At 44.3% G+C, this 14,428-nt stretch overlaps 1 protein-coding gene across 1 annotated transcript; it reads right to left on the bottom strand.

Moving 5' to 3' along the window:
- Window positions 1–3,112: 3,112 nt before the first annotated feature.
- LOC130161011 (RNA-binding protein 38-like) lies at window positions 3,113–13,420 on the bottom strand. Its single transcript, XM_056363927.1, has 4 exons — window positions 13,001–13,420; window positions 10,603–10,726; window positions 10,052–10,106; window positions 3,113–5,069 (listed from the first exon to the last, which is right to left on the bottom strand). Exons 1-4 carry the CDS (start codon window positions 13,211–13,213, stop codon window positions 4,727–4,729), a joined length of 735 nt encoding a protein of 244 aa, XP_056219902.1. The 5' UTR covers window positions 13,214–13,420; the 3' UTR covers window positions 3,113–4,726.
- Window positions 13,421–14,428: the final 1,008 nt, after the last annotated feature.

The following is a 14,428-nucleotide window of genomic DNA, read 5'->3' as shown; positions in this document are numbered from 1 at the left end:
CTGGGTAAATATAGCTTGAATCTGAGGCCTATCTGATGCCACTGGCTGACACTCCCCAGGCCCAGATAGACCCATGTGGAACAGAACTCTGACATGCCAAACAGACACAGGAGGATCTACAGATAGGGCCAGTCAAGCGTAAAACGCTTGGATCAGGTTTAAAGATTCATCTAATAAGGGAACATTTGCGTGAAATAACATTAATGCATGATCACAGGCCATGACAAAATAATGAGCTCATAAAATAGCTATTTACAATTCTCTATAAAGCATTAACTTCCAAATGGGGGTTCCCTGAGTGCTCACAAATGTCATGTATCATTTCAGCTGATGAATGAAATGGTTCTGCTCCTTTGTTTAGATGCAGTTAATCATCCTGTTACAAATGCTAACGTTAGACACGGCGAGCATCCAGCCAAAACAGCAAGCCAAACAAAATTGTGCTCCAAAACCTTTACTTAGTATTGTTGCATTTTCACTTAAGCCTTAAATTATAACTAATGTTGTTCAGTAGCACACTGTTTGTTAAGTATATATGTATATAGAAAAAGTATGAATTTTTCTTTTCATCATTATTATTATTTATTGTCTCTGTATAGTCATTGTATTCAATTACATTACCTAGAATTAAGAAGAAACTTGCTGATATTCTCTTTTTGTTATACCTTAAGCTAATCATTTGGATTATGTTTCTGATCACAACCTTGATGATGTAACTAGAATACATTTTCACATGATGCTAACTCAAGCCAACTTCAAGTTATCCTACATGCTGTTCAGTCCACGAAAACAAGTTGTCATTGAATGGTTGCAATTAAAGCCAGGTTGAGGTCTGATAAAGTGAAACTGTTTTTATGCCACTTCTGAGGAATCCTTTGACGTCAGAGTTGTACAACAGGGTGAGAAGTGTGCTAGGAGTGAGATTTGACCGAGCCTACTTTGTATGTACGTGCGAAAGTGGGAGAGAGAGGGAGAGAAACAGAGAGAGAGAGAGGCCTTATAATGACTCAGCACAACAGGGTCCGCTGACCTCGTTCATCAAGCTGACACCCAGCTCTGTTTCTGCTCCTTTCTGGTGTGATTCACAAGGAGAACGCGAGAAGGAGAAAAAGAGAGCGAACACGAAGGGATGTTAGAGACAGGGAAGAAGGGAGGGAGACAGAAACAGTGGCATGTGAGGAGAAACAGGACCACGGGCACTGAAGTGAGGAAAAAAGGGAGAGATGTTAGGGGGAGAAAAAAACAACACAAGTGACAAGCAGAAAAGTTGAGTAAATAAATGTGTGTGAGATCACTAACTGAGAAGAGGGAGATAGTGAAAGATAAACAGTGGTAAAGTGAGGAGAACAGAGGGACCAGAGCTGCCTCACTACAGCCAGTAAACACAGCAACAGCACAGACATCAATTCTGTTGAGTACAAGTGTGTTTAAAAATCTATGACATGATTCAGATATAAAAACTGCAACTCGTTTTTTGTGTTGTCATCTCCTACAGTCTGTCTGAACACACTGCATGGTTTTCATCAAGGTTTTTTTTATTTTATTTGCTTGCTATAAAGCCGTGTCACATCCCTAAACACAGCTCCAGCTCTGCTGTCATCACTGAAAAACAATGTTGCTGTTTTATCTAACTCATTTTATACATCAAAGCACCTTTACTTTGAGTCTAACAAAGGGGCAGCCCCTGGATTTTACAAATAAAAGCCAGTTTACTCATCACACTCACTCATAATATCTTCTGTGGCTCTGGAGGGAGCGACCTAAAGTCTGAAAAACCAAAAGTCTCAGTTTGGGCTTGGAGACTCAAATCCTTTTTACACCAAAATTAGCACATATAAGCAGGTTTTTTAAAAAAGCGGGTAAACCTGCTAAAATAGGTGATTGACTCATTTTACACAGCCAGCCGAGTTTGCCTTTCTGAGAGGACACACCAAACTCTGTTGGTCTGTTGACCTTCGACTTTCCGGACATTTGTCCAGACTGAAATGTCAATTACTAATGGATGGATTGCCGTGAAGTCTGGTAAAGACATTCATGTCCCTGTCAACTTTAATAGTAATAACTAATGCTCTTGACTTTCACCATCAGGTCAAAATTTTAGTTTGTCCAACACTTTGATTTATGACCAAATACCTGCTAAACTAATGGCATTCCCATCAGCTTCATTTGTGATTAGTGCTAACTGGTGACGCTAAACTAAGATGGTGAATAAGGTGAAAATAGATACCGTCTAAACCTCAGCATAGCATTGTCACTGTGGGCATGTTGATGTTAGCATTTAGCTTGAAGCCCTGTTGTGGATAAGTACAGCCTCACAGAGCTGCTAACGTGGTTGTCCACTCTACCCCCTTGATATACGGGGGACACTGAAAATACAGCTATAGGGGATGAGAATATGAAATGATAGGTAAAAGGGCAGGATGTCCATGTAATCAAGTGCAGCATGTCATGAGTAAATAAGGTCTGAATGGATTTCCGTCAAAACAAAGCACCACAGAGGCATCTACTGAATTCAAAGCCATGCTGTAAATCATGAGCGGGTAGATAAATTACACCCTGGATAGGAACAAAAAGATAATGGATGTGTTTTTGTTGTAACAACCTTGCCTGTGTTTTGTTCTCTGGGTCTAAGTGGAATTTAGAAGTGACACATCTTCTAAAGAAGCTGATGTAAGCACAAACATGTAGAGACGCTGCCGGGAAACGGAGCAAGCTGAGCTCGTTTGGCAGAGTGAAAAAAAAAAAAATGTTACTTGCAGCTCGGGGTAATGGGGCTTCAAACCACTTTTCAGTTTTTTTCTAACCAAAACCTCTCAGAGAGAGAACGAATGCAAGTGTGTTGGCCGAGGGAACACCCAGCACCCCTGGCAGGTGGTGGTGCTGTGACTTGATAAAAGTCTGGGCCCCCTGCACAGGATCTACCAGCACACACTGCCTTGATAACAAGCTCACACGCACACATTTAACTGAACCCTCTCACCCCACAGGCTTTTCACAGTGTCATCACAGCAGGCTCTGCATTTCAGTTTTCGCTGTGAGCACAATGGCACATCAATACCGAATACACAACTGTAAACACAAATAACTAAAGTGGTTGCATTTTGAAGTCTGTGAAAGGATTGTGGTCTCTTTTTCAAAGAACAACTCAGGAGGCATCTTTAAGTACAAATTCTTTATTTAATTTTTTTGGTATGGCTTCTTTGAAGGGACTGTAAAAGACATTTTTTTATTGGGGAAAGAAAAAAAAAAAAACAAACAAAAAAAAAAAAACAAAACTAGGAGATGAGCATGAATGAGCACAAATGAGCATCTATTGTAGTTCCATGCACCCGGGCAAATCCACTGACATGGTGACAGGACAAAACAAAATGAATACCACACCTGTGGATCTGCAGATTAAATGACATCAGTGCCACAACTATTGTCATAGTTACCAAAAAAGAAAAAAGAAAAAAAAAGGCTATTTTAACTTAGTACCTCTTATAAATACCTACATATAAATATTGTAAATGTACTGAAAACATTTTAAAATGCTGTACATGAATGTCCTTTTGAGAGCAACAGTTTATGACAATCTCAGTGAGAAGAGAAGAAAAGAAAAAAAAAATACACTGGTGTTTGAGCTCAGTGTCAGCTACCTTTCTTGGTCTCCATCGCCCACATACTGCATGTGATTATCTACATCCATCTGAAGTGATCAAGACCCAAGTAAGCAAAAGGAATATGACTGACTGCTGAAAACAGTCTGGCCAGATCCAAAGGGCTTTCTGCACTTGGTTCTGTGACGGGGCGAGCGCTTGAAGAAACAAGAGATTCAAAAAAGTTCTTTTGTTATTAAGGCCTCTTTAATTAAAAAGAATAATAAAAAAAAAAAAAAAAAAAGTGTAGTCCTGACATCACACTCTCAAAACAATGGAGCTCCCACAGTCTCATACTGAAACTTTCTGTTTTGTCCTTGAGGTGAAATCTCGTCGTCCTCCTGGGTGGCGCTAAACGCTGGAGGTTTGTTCCTGAGGCAGTGCTCTGCCTCACCTTGGATAGCACCAGGATGGGACCACAGATATGCTGAGAGGCTGGCTGTATGCTTCCCCAATCACCACCCTTGCATCCTCATTTCTGACTGTCCCCTGTTGTCCTTAAGCAGCAGCGCCCTTCATATCCACCCCAGATACTATGTAGTTGGAAGGAAAGAGGTGTTACATGTCCCAGACAGCTCTCAAAACATCAATATGTACCATGGACACATAACTTCCACTGATTGAGCCATAAACGATGATAACATTGATAATAATGGCATATAAACAGAACATGACTGACATTAATACAATAATAAAGGACAATAAAAAAAAAACAACAACAACAATGATAATAATAATAATAATAATAATAATAATAATAATAATAATAATAATAATAAAAAATGAAGTGTCAGCTTCTGGAAGCCCTTGGAAGCGACCACATACTTTATGCTGTTTAGCTTCCCAACCTGAACCTTGACAGTCCTCAAATACCCACCCACCCCTTTTACCCCTTAACCAATGAGCAAATGGCTCATCCTGATCGTATAGTGCAATTGTCCCATCCTTTTTCCTGAAACTCCTGTTGACGACGGCAGGGTCACCCTATAGGGTGTTCATCATCCTCTGCTCAAAGGTCAGTGACCACAACTCCTTACTCCTCCTCCACCACCTTTATCACTCGCTCTCTTCCCCACTTCCTCTCCGGCTCACTGCATACGGTCCGGCTGGATGTGCTGCTGTGGGGCGTAGTGCAGGAAGGCTGGGGCTGGGCCAGCAGCGGAGGGGAGGGTTGGGTGGACGGTGGCCGGGGCAGTGGCGGCAGGGGCCGGGCCAGCAGTGGCTGTGGGGCTGGTGGCGTAGCTGTAGCCCAGGAAGCCAGCTGGTGATGCGGCATATGGATACTGCTGTTCAAAGGCAGCCTGGGCGTATTGGGTGTAGGCTGTGCTGTAGTCCAGGTAGGGGCTGGTGCTGACGGAGGTGGAAACCTGAGTGGGCAGCACCAGGCTGGGCTGCACAAAGGCTTGTGGGTAGACATACGGCTGGGCCAACCTGCACATAGACACAAAGACCAAACAGAGGGGGGGCGGTTAGACAGAGGGGCTGCAGCAACAGAGCAGAGAAATCCCAAGGCCTGGCTTCCATTGTTTACATTGCTCCCCGAGGGTGAGTGTGTTGGGAATATAAACTCTCTGTAGGTGTTCTGAACCTCGAGAGTTCTCTCACAGATCCAATGTTATTAAAGACTAAATAGACGAGAGGCAGAGGAGGTCAGGAGGGGAAGGTGACTCAACCCTCAGTCTGTGTCAGTTAGTAAAACCTACAAAACCTGTTAGGTAGGGCTTCCTGAGGTAGATGGGAGGGGAGGAGTAGGGTGGGGGGTGGGGGGTGGAGAGTGAATGATAGAGTCAGCCGTTACTGGCAGGTTTTCAAGTTCAGGCATCAGAGTGTTTTAACAGCTGCTGCTCTTCACTCGCTGAAGACACACACACACACACACACACACACACACACACACACACACACACACACACACACACACACACACAAGGGATGTGCATGAAGGCAGTGCAGAAGTTGCAGTCTCCTAGTTCTCACTTGGTGTAAATCTCACACCGACTATCACAGGTGATGAAGCTTGCTGGGGGAGGTGACGGTGGCGGGGGAGCTCATCGGGGCTGGGTGCCAGGCTCTGGCAGGCCTCATGGGCCGGCTCTCTGATGTAGCTGATTAGACCTGTGGGGTCTGGGGACAGCACTGTCTCTCCCTCTCTTTCTTTGCTTTGCCACTTTATCCACGGAGGAAAGGGAAGGGAAGAAGTCTTTAGAGGAGTCTATTTTTATTCAGGACCTGAAGTATCTCTCCTGAGATGCTGTCTAGAAGAAGGGGCTTTTACATCACCCATATAAAGGCTGATGTAACTGACTGTTTTTGAGAGCTTTATCATTGATACTACACTTTTGGGGGAAAACATCCACAGACACTCACCCCAAGACAAAGACAAGATAGTCACAACAAATGTCACACTGACTCACGCTCTTCAGCTGCATCTCAGTGCTGATAAAAACCTTCCTTTCATGGACTGTATGTAAATTTCAGTATTTTTTTGCCCACTGATTCAGTCCATTAGAAGAAGAGGACCAGCAGTGAGAGGCACGCATGAAGTCAACACAGCAAAACATGGAAGCATGCATGGATAGGGATGTCAACACACACGCACACACACACACACACACACACACACACACACACACGTCCCCTGAACCCTCCGCCTTCTTCCATCCACCCACCCACCCACACACCAGTTACCACTGCAAACCCCAAACCATGCCATAATAGGGAAAGAGTCACACCACAATCAGCATAACCTCTTCACTTCATATCACACAAGAGGGAAAAGATAAAAAGGCACTTCAATCCATCACAGCACACCGCACTGCACTCTCAAGCCATTACTGGCACCTTGGAGAGAGGCCGGCTGAGGGAGGGAGGAGGGGGGGGGGCAGGCAGACATTTTCTGTCAAACCCCTCCGCGGGACTAGTCCTGTACTGTGGCCATCTTCTGATCCTCTGCTGGGGCACTGGTCAACTGGCAGCAGAGAGCAACCATGGCATAAGGATGGCAGTGATTATTGTCAGAAATAACAAAGATCCTATTGAGTCAATAGAAAGATGTGTCTAAGAAAAGTGTAATCTCACTGTTAGACTGAAAACTCTACGTCCTAAAACTAGGAAATTAGGAAAAAGTCAAACCTGTGATTCACCAACCTGCATCAAACTTTAAACAAGTGCGTTTCAAACAGTTACAGACGCTCACTGAGACATCTGGCGATTCAGTGCCATGAAGGCATAAAACCAGACAACAGTGGCATGTAACGAGTAAGCATAAGCAAATGAAGGCAACCCCCACCCATGAGCACAATCTACACTTTGCCTCGCAGCGCTATTGAGCTGCTTACAAAGAGGCATTCACTCTCACACACAGCTTTCAAAGATGACCATACATTAATGCCATAGGGCATATGAGCTTTCACTTGCCATGTATAATGAGCCTGCCTTCTCTGTGGCCTTGGCAGTATGTCGCCACAGGCATTTTGCCTTAACCTGGGCTTAAAATCCAGTGACCTTGTGTGGGTAAAGTGGATCAGAAAATAATGTAAATACTGCAAGGCTAAAGGGAGTCAAAGAGAGACAAAGCACTCATGTGTGATATCTATCCTGTGTGCAGAAAGAGATGGAGATGGAAAACAAACAAAAAAAAAAACGGGATGGGGACCAAGGAAAGTTAGGGACAGTAACATGCTCCCTGGCCACAGAGATGCCGGATGCCAAGTGGATTGTGGGACCGTGGTTGGGGGATGTGGATGATGACCAGAAGATCACAGGTCAGCTGGTTTTGTGCTGACGGCCAGTCGGTGTGTGTTTGACATGGTGCCACTCTGCAGGCTTCAGACACTGGAGTGACACGCTCACCAGAAAATATCTGATGCCAGTAAACCATACAAAATTCAGGCTGGAGTATTCATCATTAATGAAGGCCACTTAATGAGCTGATGTGAAAAGCTTGGGCGATACCACATGGAGCAGCTAAATATTTCTACACCATAAACACAAATGACCTTCAGCACATGACTCACTGCAACATGACGTGGGTCGGGGAATCAAACAACACCTTACAATGCTTGTATGAGGACTTGATATTCCTCCTTCCCTCTTTGTTTAAGAGGATTGTGAATGTTCTTTGAAAGCAAGGGGAGAAAAAAAAAAAAAAAAAAAAAAAAGGTGTTTTGTTTGACACCTGTAGAGGTGTGTTTCCTAGGGAGCACACTGCCTCATTAAGCATTAGTCCCAAAACACACCCCCAGATACCCTCCCCCCTCAATCTCCTCTTTAAACCCCCACCTCCTCCCTCCCAGTCTCACAGAGGTGTCAGTTTTCAGTGTCTCCATCTGAGGTGCTGGTGGTGGCAGCACTGTAACGAGAGAAATTTAAGTATGAAACACTGAAAGGGAAGTTAAAAAAAAAAAAAAAAAAAAAAAAAGCATAACTTGACGTGAGAAAGTGGCACACTGTCTACGCATGGAGCGGAGGAGGAGATACATGAGGGGAGATGAATCTGCAGGCCACACTGGCAAATCCTCCCCTCCCCATCAAAACAATGTTCCTGGCCTCTGTGACCCCTCGCACTCCACAGCATCTGCTGACCACAGCTATACACACACATCCACAGCAGTGAGTCCAAACCAGCACACCGCCGCGACATGCAACACCCCAGCACTGTTCAAAATCCTACCGCAGACCATGTCCTCACACCATATGTTGTGAAGAGGTTTTGGGGGTGGGGGGCGGTGGGGCTGAAAGAAAAGCCACTTGTACGCCTGGCTTCTTAGGGAGGCCTGCGTCTGTCACCCGCCATACACAGAAAAACTCAGAGGCAGGCGGACAGGTGCTCCATGTGCCTCTCTAGGTCTCTGGGGTGGTGGTCATGGAAGATTAAGGGGGGTGTAAAAGGCTGTAATACGATCCAGCACCTGTCAGACACATGCCTCAAAGCCGCTCTGTGCTCCACATTTCAAACTCTCAGGGCGTAGGTACCATTCATGCTCACTATGGCAGCAGCAGCATGGACACAGGAGGGACTTCCCAGTGTCCTCCTTAGGTCTTGGAACATGATGCGACATGTCAGTGATGGACCCCAAGATTTGTCATTCAGACTCAGTGAGACCTTACAGAGGGGGTAGTTTTGAGTTCACCGACCTCTAAAACCACCAAAGAGTTCTTATTTTGTCTTTGTCCCTGGGGACTGTCCTGGGATTTCCATGAAGCGCACATGCTTCAATGTCACATACTGTATTAGGCTGCATCTACTGATTACTTCCATTATATATTCATCTGCAGGTTCACTGTTTACTGGGTTTAATGCATTTTACATGAGTAAAGCCTAAAACAAACCAACTCCACTTAACTCATTAAAAAGAGAATATATTTTTATGAAATGAAACATTAACGTTCAGTTGTGCCGTTTCAACAACACAAATTTCATGTCATTATGAAGTGTCTTCTGTTTAAGCAGATATTTGCCAACAAGACTGCTCATAAGATGAGATGAGTCAGGGATTTGGCTGGTTTACCACCTCCACACATCAATTTCCTGCAGTGAACACTGTAATCGATTCATCACATAGTTTAAAAAATGTCAGAAAACAGTGAAACTGCACATCACAGTTCTTCAAGGTGTATTACTGGTTTTGTCTGAACCCCCAAAATATTCAAATAACACCAATATAAAAACTGAAAATCTTTACTTGAAGGAAGTTAAATCTAGCCAATGTTTGATGGATAAATTACTGTAATAATTAATGGTTTTAAAGCTGTCATTGATTGATTTTCTTTGCACTGGCAAACCAATTAATCGTCTTTGATTCAGTCATAGTCATATCTCAACATAGAAATATTGCTGTTTTATTAGTTTGTACAGCTGTAAGAACTGTGTGTCACAACATGTTCACCACACTGCTTTATAAGGTTGACTGGTGTTTCAGTCTTCCACACAGATCTGAGGCTTTGTGTGTAAAATATGAATGGTGGTGAGCTATAGCTCGAGGCGCGATATCTGAGAGCTGCAGGGGGTGACGAGAGTCATTACTGCCGTGAAATGCTCATTAGCTGCTCAGCAGACCATGGCTCCTTGACTCTACCCGGGCTGTTTCTACAACACAGTCACTGCTAGGAAGCCTTCTCAGTAACACGGCCGACTGAGGCAGGTACACGAGTCAAAGGGCTTCTGACAGAAGTTAACAAGGGAGTCACACATTCACCTCTGGAATGCTCTTCTATTATCACAGTTATGTGAATCATCTCCCGGCTCGACAAAATTCAAATATGCTAACAGACCACTTGTGGAATTGCATGTGGTCATAGAAACTGACATGTACTTTCCAGAGGCCCTGTTTGTCAAAGAAATAGTAGCCAAGTGGCGATCCACAGAGCGTAACACAAGAGAACACAACAAGCGCCCACTCCCACTCACTTACCCATACTGCCTCTGGATGAGTGCTGGGTGAATGGGCTGCACTCCGATGGATATGCCTGGAAGATAGGAGGCCGGCTGTCAGACACACACATTTGCATTTACAGAGGAGGACCGGAGAACAATACACAGAGGGCATAGAGAGACACAGGCAAGAGTCCGTTTCAAACCTACCCATAATGCAACAACAAATGTGCAGTAAACAGCAGTAAAAACAAGTGTGTAACTAGGAAAATTAATGTTATTTCATATGTTAATACACAATCTGCTGCATATATGGATCTGCTGTATGGATTGCCTTACTGAATGCAATGGTGAGTTACTACTCAAACATTAAATGGTAGCAAACAATGTCTTTTATCCCTAAAGCAACGCAACATCACAAGCAGAGGTTTGAAAAGGGCTTAAAGAGGTGATTTATTATGCATTTGTTTGTATGTCTGGGCAGGATGAGACGTTCTCCTGACAGCGATGTGATAAGTCCTAGCCACCATTGGTTGAGTAGGATGGAAGCAGCATGATTTTCTGGATTTTATCAATGATTTAACATCTCACCTGTCTGTATGCTACGAGGCTTGGCACCCAGGTAAGCCAGGTTGACGTTGGCCTTCCTGCCGTCGATGATGGGGTTGGGATCCTTGCAGGCTCTCTCGGCTGCCCCTCGGTCTGTCATCGTCACCTGGCGACAGAGTCAGACAGAGTCACAACAAGGTCTCACAAGACAATTAAAAAAAAAAAAAAAAAAAAATCATCTCATATTACAAAGCAGACAGCGGCGCGGCGTCCCCAGCTGGACACACATTTGGGTGAAACATAAACACTTGACACATAAAACAGATTTCAGCGAGTTGGTCTTATCATAAAATTCCCCCCACAGACTTTCCACTGTAAAGATTCTGTTTCTCTGAAGAAGAAAGGAAACTACAAACAAAGCACAATGATAAGCTTTGAAAACTGCCCACAGCAGCAGTAGCCAGCCACTTGTCTGCCACTCAGCCATGGGCAGAGCTGCTGAAATATGGATCTGGGAAGAGCAACAAGGAGCTTATCCAATTAGGGACAAAATATTAAGGAGATTGGTATTAGTCTACCCCTCCTCTCTCCCTCCTGGCATTAGACGAGTCCTTCTGTTTTGATTGCCATGTTTTGCCAACTGGGAGGGTTCAGTCACCCCGGCGTGTGGACCGAGCAGTGAATGTAGGCCATGGCTTGCATTGTTTAAGAGGACGTTTTTAAAAGAGAAGTAGGCTCCTTAATAGTGGAAGGATTCGGAACAAAGCCCACTCCAGGGCCTGTGTTGTGAACACACAGGAAGGAGCGAGGCTGTGTTTACACTGTGAAGAGTCTTGCTGTGGGGGGGTTCTACTAATCTACCTCTGAAGTGTGTTTTTAAAAAAAAAAAAAGAAAAAAAAAAAAGGTGCGCTCAGCTTTGGGGCACCTCCCTCCCCTCCCGCTGCCAGGTACCTATCCAACTGGAACGCTTGGAAACAGAATTAGCAGGTTGCCTCATGCCACACAGAAAGTGCTCAGAGTATAGAGTGCTGATTATTTCACTACCACGGGTATGCATGTCTTGTCCTGGGCAGCACCCACATCACCCTGAGCCTGTCTAACCTGAAACACCAGCCTCTGTGCTCAGCCGTTTGACACCGGCTAGACTCACAGGACAGCTTTCCTCTGGGTTAGAGAGCTGATGGGTAAACACCAAGAGCAATTGTCTTACAATTCTGCCTTTAGAAGTAAACATGCAGACATGACAGTTTTCCATTCCTTCTTTGGCCCGACAGAACATTAGTGCTGATGTGTCTTTCCAAGGTTCTGCTAAATATTTGCATTTCTTGTGCTGCTTCTGTTCTTTGTGTCAAAGAGGGAATGGCAGTCTTTATCTTCCTGGAACAGGATAAGTCACCTATTAGTGATGGTTTAAATCAGACATCACAAGGGACTTGGATATTTTTCATTACAGCAACAGTGGCCAAGGATCAAGTTCTGATTAATGTACAAATAAAGTTCATTCCCCTCTCTTCCCCATGTGCTGAGATCAGATGGCAGTTCAAAGATCATAAACAAGCTGTTTTTTTTTTAACATCATTTTACATCATTGCCTGTGGTGGCTTGGCCTGTCAACAGACTTTTAAAAAATTAAGATCAAAGAGAAATCTAACATAAATTCACATGGTAAGAGAGAGCCTATTTGTTGATTTTGGGATTTCTCTCTCAGCAGTCAAGATATGATATAAATCATGTGCTACAGCCAAGTGCTCCAGTCCGTGGCAATGGAGGGCAGAGTGTGCAAGGTCAATCTCCCCACTGCTCCAAAATAACCATATAAAGCAAGCAAGATGTGCATGCAGTCTCTCTCTGACTCACTCTCACTCTCTCTCTCTCTCTCTCTCTCTCTCTCTTTCTCTCTCTCTCTCTCTCTCTCTCTCTCTCAGCCATAAGTCTGGGCTATTCAGGGGTGACTGGGGGGGAGACTTCATTGGGAGGTTTAGGGGGTTGAGGGGGGTGGGCATCAGACATATGTTGAAATATAATCTTCTTAGTTACCCATCAACTTGTGTGATCCCTCATCCTCATTAGGCTAAAATAACAGCCAGTCAGGCGAAAAAAACAGAGATCCTGTGCAATTGTGCGTTTAAGCCTCAGCGGGGGGATTTCCTTTGACATGTATCTCAATTATTACATGCAGCAGATAACCAGTATTTATACTTAGTCATACACACGTGTAGATAAAATGGGGAGACATAAGGGAGACATTAGCGCATACAAAGGTGATTGTCATGCAGAAGAGGATCACTTTGAGCATGTTTTAATGACAATCGCCACGAACTGAGCTGTATGGCGGAAATAAAGCGAATAACTGAATGGTAATGAGACTTAATAATGTTAAAAGTTGTGAATGTGAGCAGCGTGTGTCTCATGGTGCAAGACTGACTTGTTTGTACTTACAAAGCCGTATCCTCTGGATTTACCGGTCTGTCTGTCCGTTATCACCACAGCCTCGTCAATGTCCCCAAAAGCCTCGAAGTATTTTCTCAGAGAGGCATCGTTCGTGTGGTACGGCAGCCCGCCCACAAAGATTTTGGTAAAGGTAGTGTCTTTCTGAAGCGGTGTGGGATGCATGACTTCCAGGGCTCCGTTCATGAACTGATGCAGAAGCATTGGTCAGCCGGAGAGAAGACCGGAGGCTCACTCAGCAGTACACTAAGCGCCTAGCAGCGTCCCAGCATCAGTGAAAACAACACTCAGTATAGACACTATAGAGATAGAGACTTTTCCTCTCGCGCTGTGACCTTCGCTCAAAGTTGCAGCAACCTGATGACATCTACGTCTCACACTGCGTTGCCTCCGCCGGTCGAGTCCAAACTGGCTGCTTCTCAAACGATGTGAGGAAATGTGCTGGGAGATTTTATATGCCATGACCGAGGCCGCGCCCACAAATAACTCTTGACCAATCAGAATAGCCACTGAGTTGCAACTTGGGCAGCGGCTTCTCCCATTGGCTCGCCTCCCCCCGGCCCTTGAGCTGCACCTGCTTTTGTCCTTTACAACACAAAGAAAAAGCCGTACTGTACGGCAGAAAGCCACATGGTGTATTGAAACGCTAATGGGGAAGCAATTGTCTCGGCTTCTGGCCTAATTCACCTTTCTGAAATTTAATAAGCGGCAGGTTAAGTTTGCATATTTTACTCTCACTTCTCTTTCTCACCATGATATTTTAAATACAGCCTGAGGAACAAAGTTTTATCATTCAGTTCAACTACAAATAAACGGGATAGTCGACATCACGCTTCAACTGAATACACAAACAATTGTAGTTCTGAGTTGTGAGTTCTTCCTACTGTACCCTCACAATATGTTCTATTATAGTCTGGAGTAATGTGTTACTGTACAACATGCCATATATAGTAAAACTACCACTACCACATAAAACTACATATTAAACTTCCAAAAAGGGGTTTTAAACCCCTCAAAACCCCTTTTTGGAAGTTTAATATGACAAATATGGCAAGTCTAATTTATTTCATTACCCTGTCATACAAGCAAATGATTGCAGTTTGCAAAGATTGGAGCAAATGTAACCTGTGTGTGTTATGTTTACTACATTTGGCTACTCACAAACACTGATAACCTCTGTGCAGGGAAGGGCAGACCCAAGGGTTCAGAGCAACAGGTCAGTCCAACAGTGACAGCTGAAACTGTAGAAATGACTCTCCTCATGCTTATAGGTAGACCAGTTAGTCAATCTCTTTTAAGTAATCACGAGTGCGGTCAGCCTGGAGGACTTTCAGTCCAGTTAGTTAAAAGAAACCTGGTGCAGACTAACGGAACAGCAGAGGAGACGCTGGTCTAGAGGAGTGGTACCTGTGTCACCCC

Source organism: Seriola aureovittata, chromosome 2, assembly GCF_021018895.1.
Source record: "Seriola aureovittata isolate HTS-2021-v1 ecotype China chromosome 2, ASM2101889v1, whole genome shotgun sequence".
NCBI classification, from domain to species: domain Eukaryota; kingdom Metazoa; phylum Chordata; class Actinopteri; order Carangiformes; family Carangidae; genus Seriola; species Seriola aureovittata.
The sequence above is the reverse complement of the archived record's forward strand: the minus strand, read 5'-3'. Positions and strand labels throughout refer to the sequence as shown.

Bases quoted from the DNA above. Each gene is read 5' to 3' on its own strand.
- LOC130161011 (XM_056363927.1), bottom strand. From the start codon at position 13,213: ATGCTTCTGCATCAGTTCATGAACGGAGCCCTGGAAGTCATGCATCCC. The intron at 10,727-13,000 runs GTAAGTACAAAC...CTCTGTCGCCAG, and splicing joins AATCCAGAGGATACGGCTTT to GTGACGATGACAGACCGAGG. The intron at 5,070-10,051 runs GTAAGTGAGTGG...GTCTATGTGCAG, and splicing joins CTCATCCAGAGGCAGTATGG to GTTGGCCCAGCCGTATGTCT.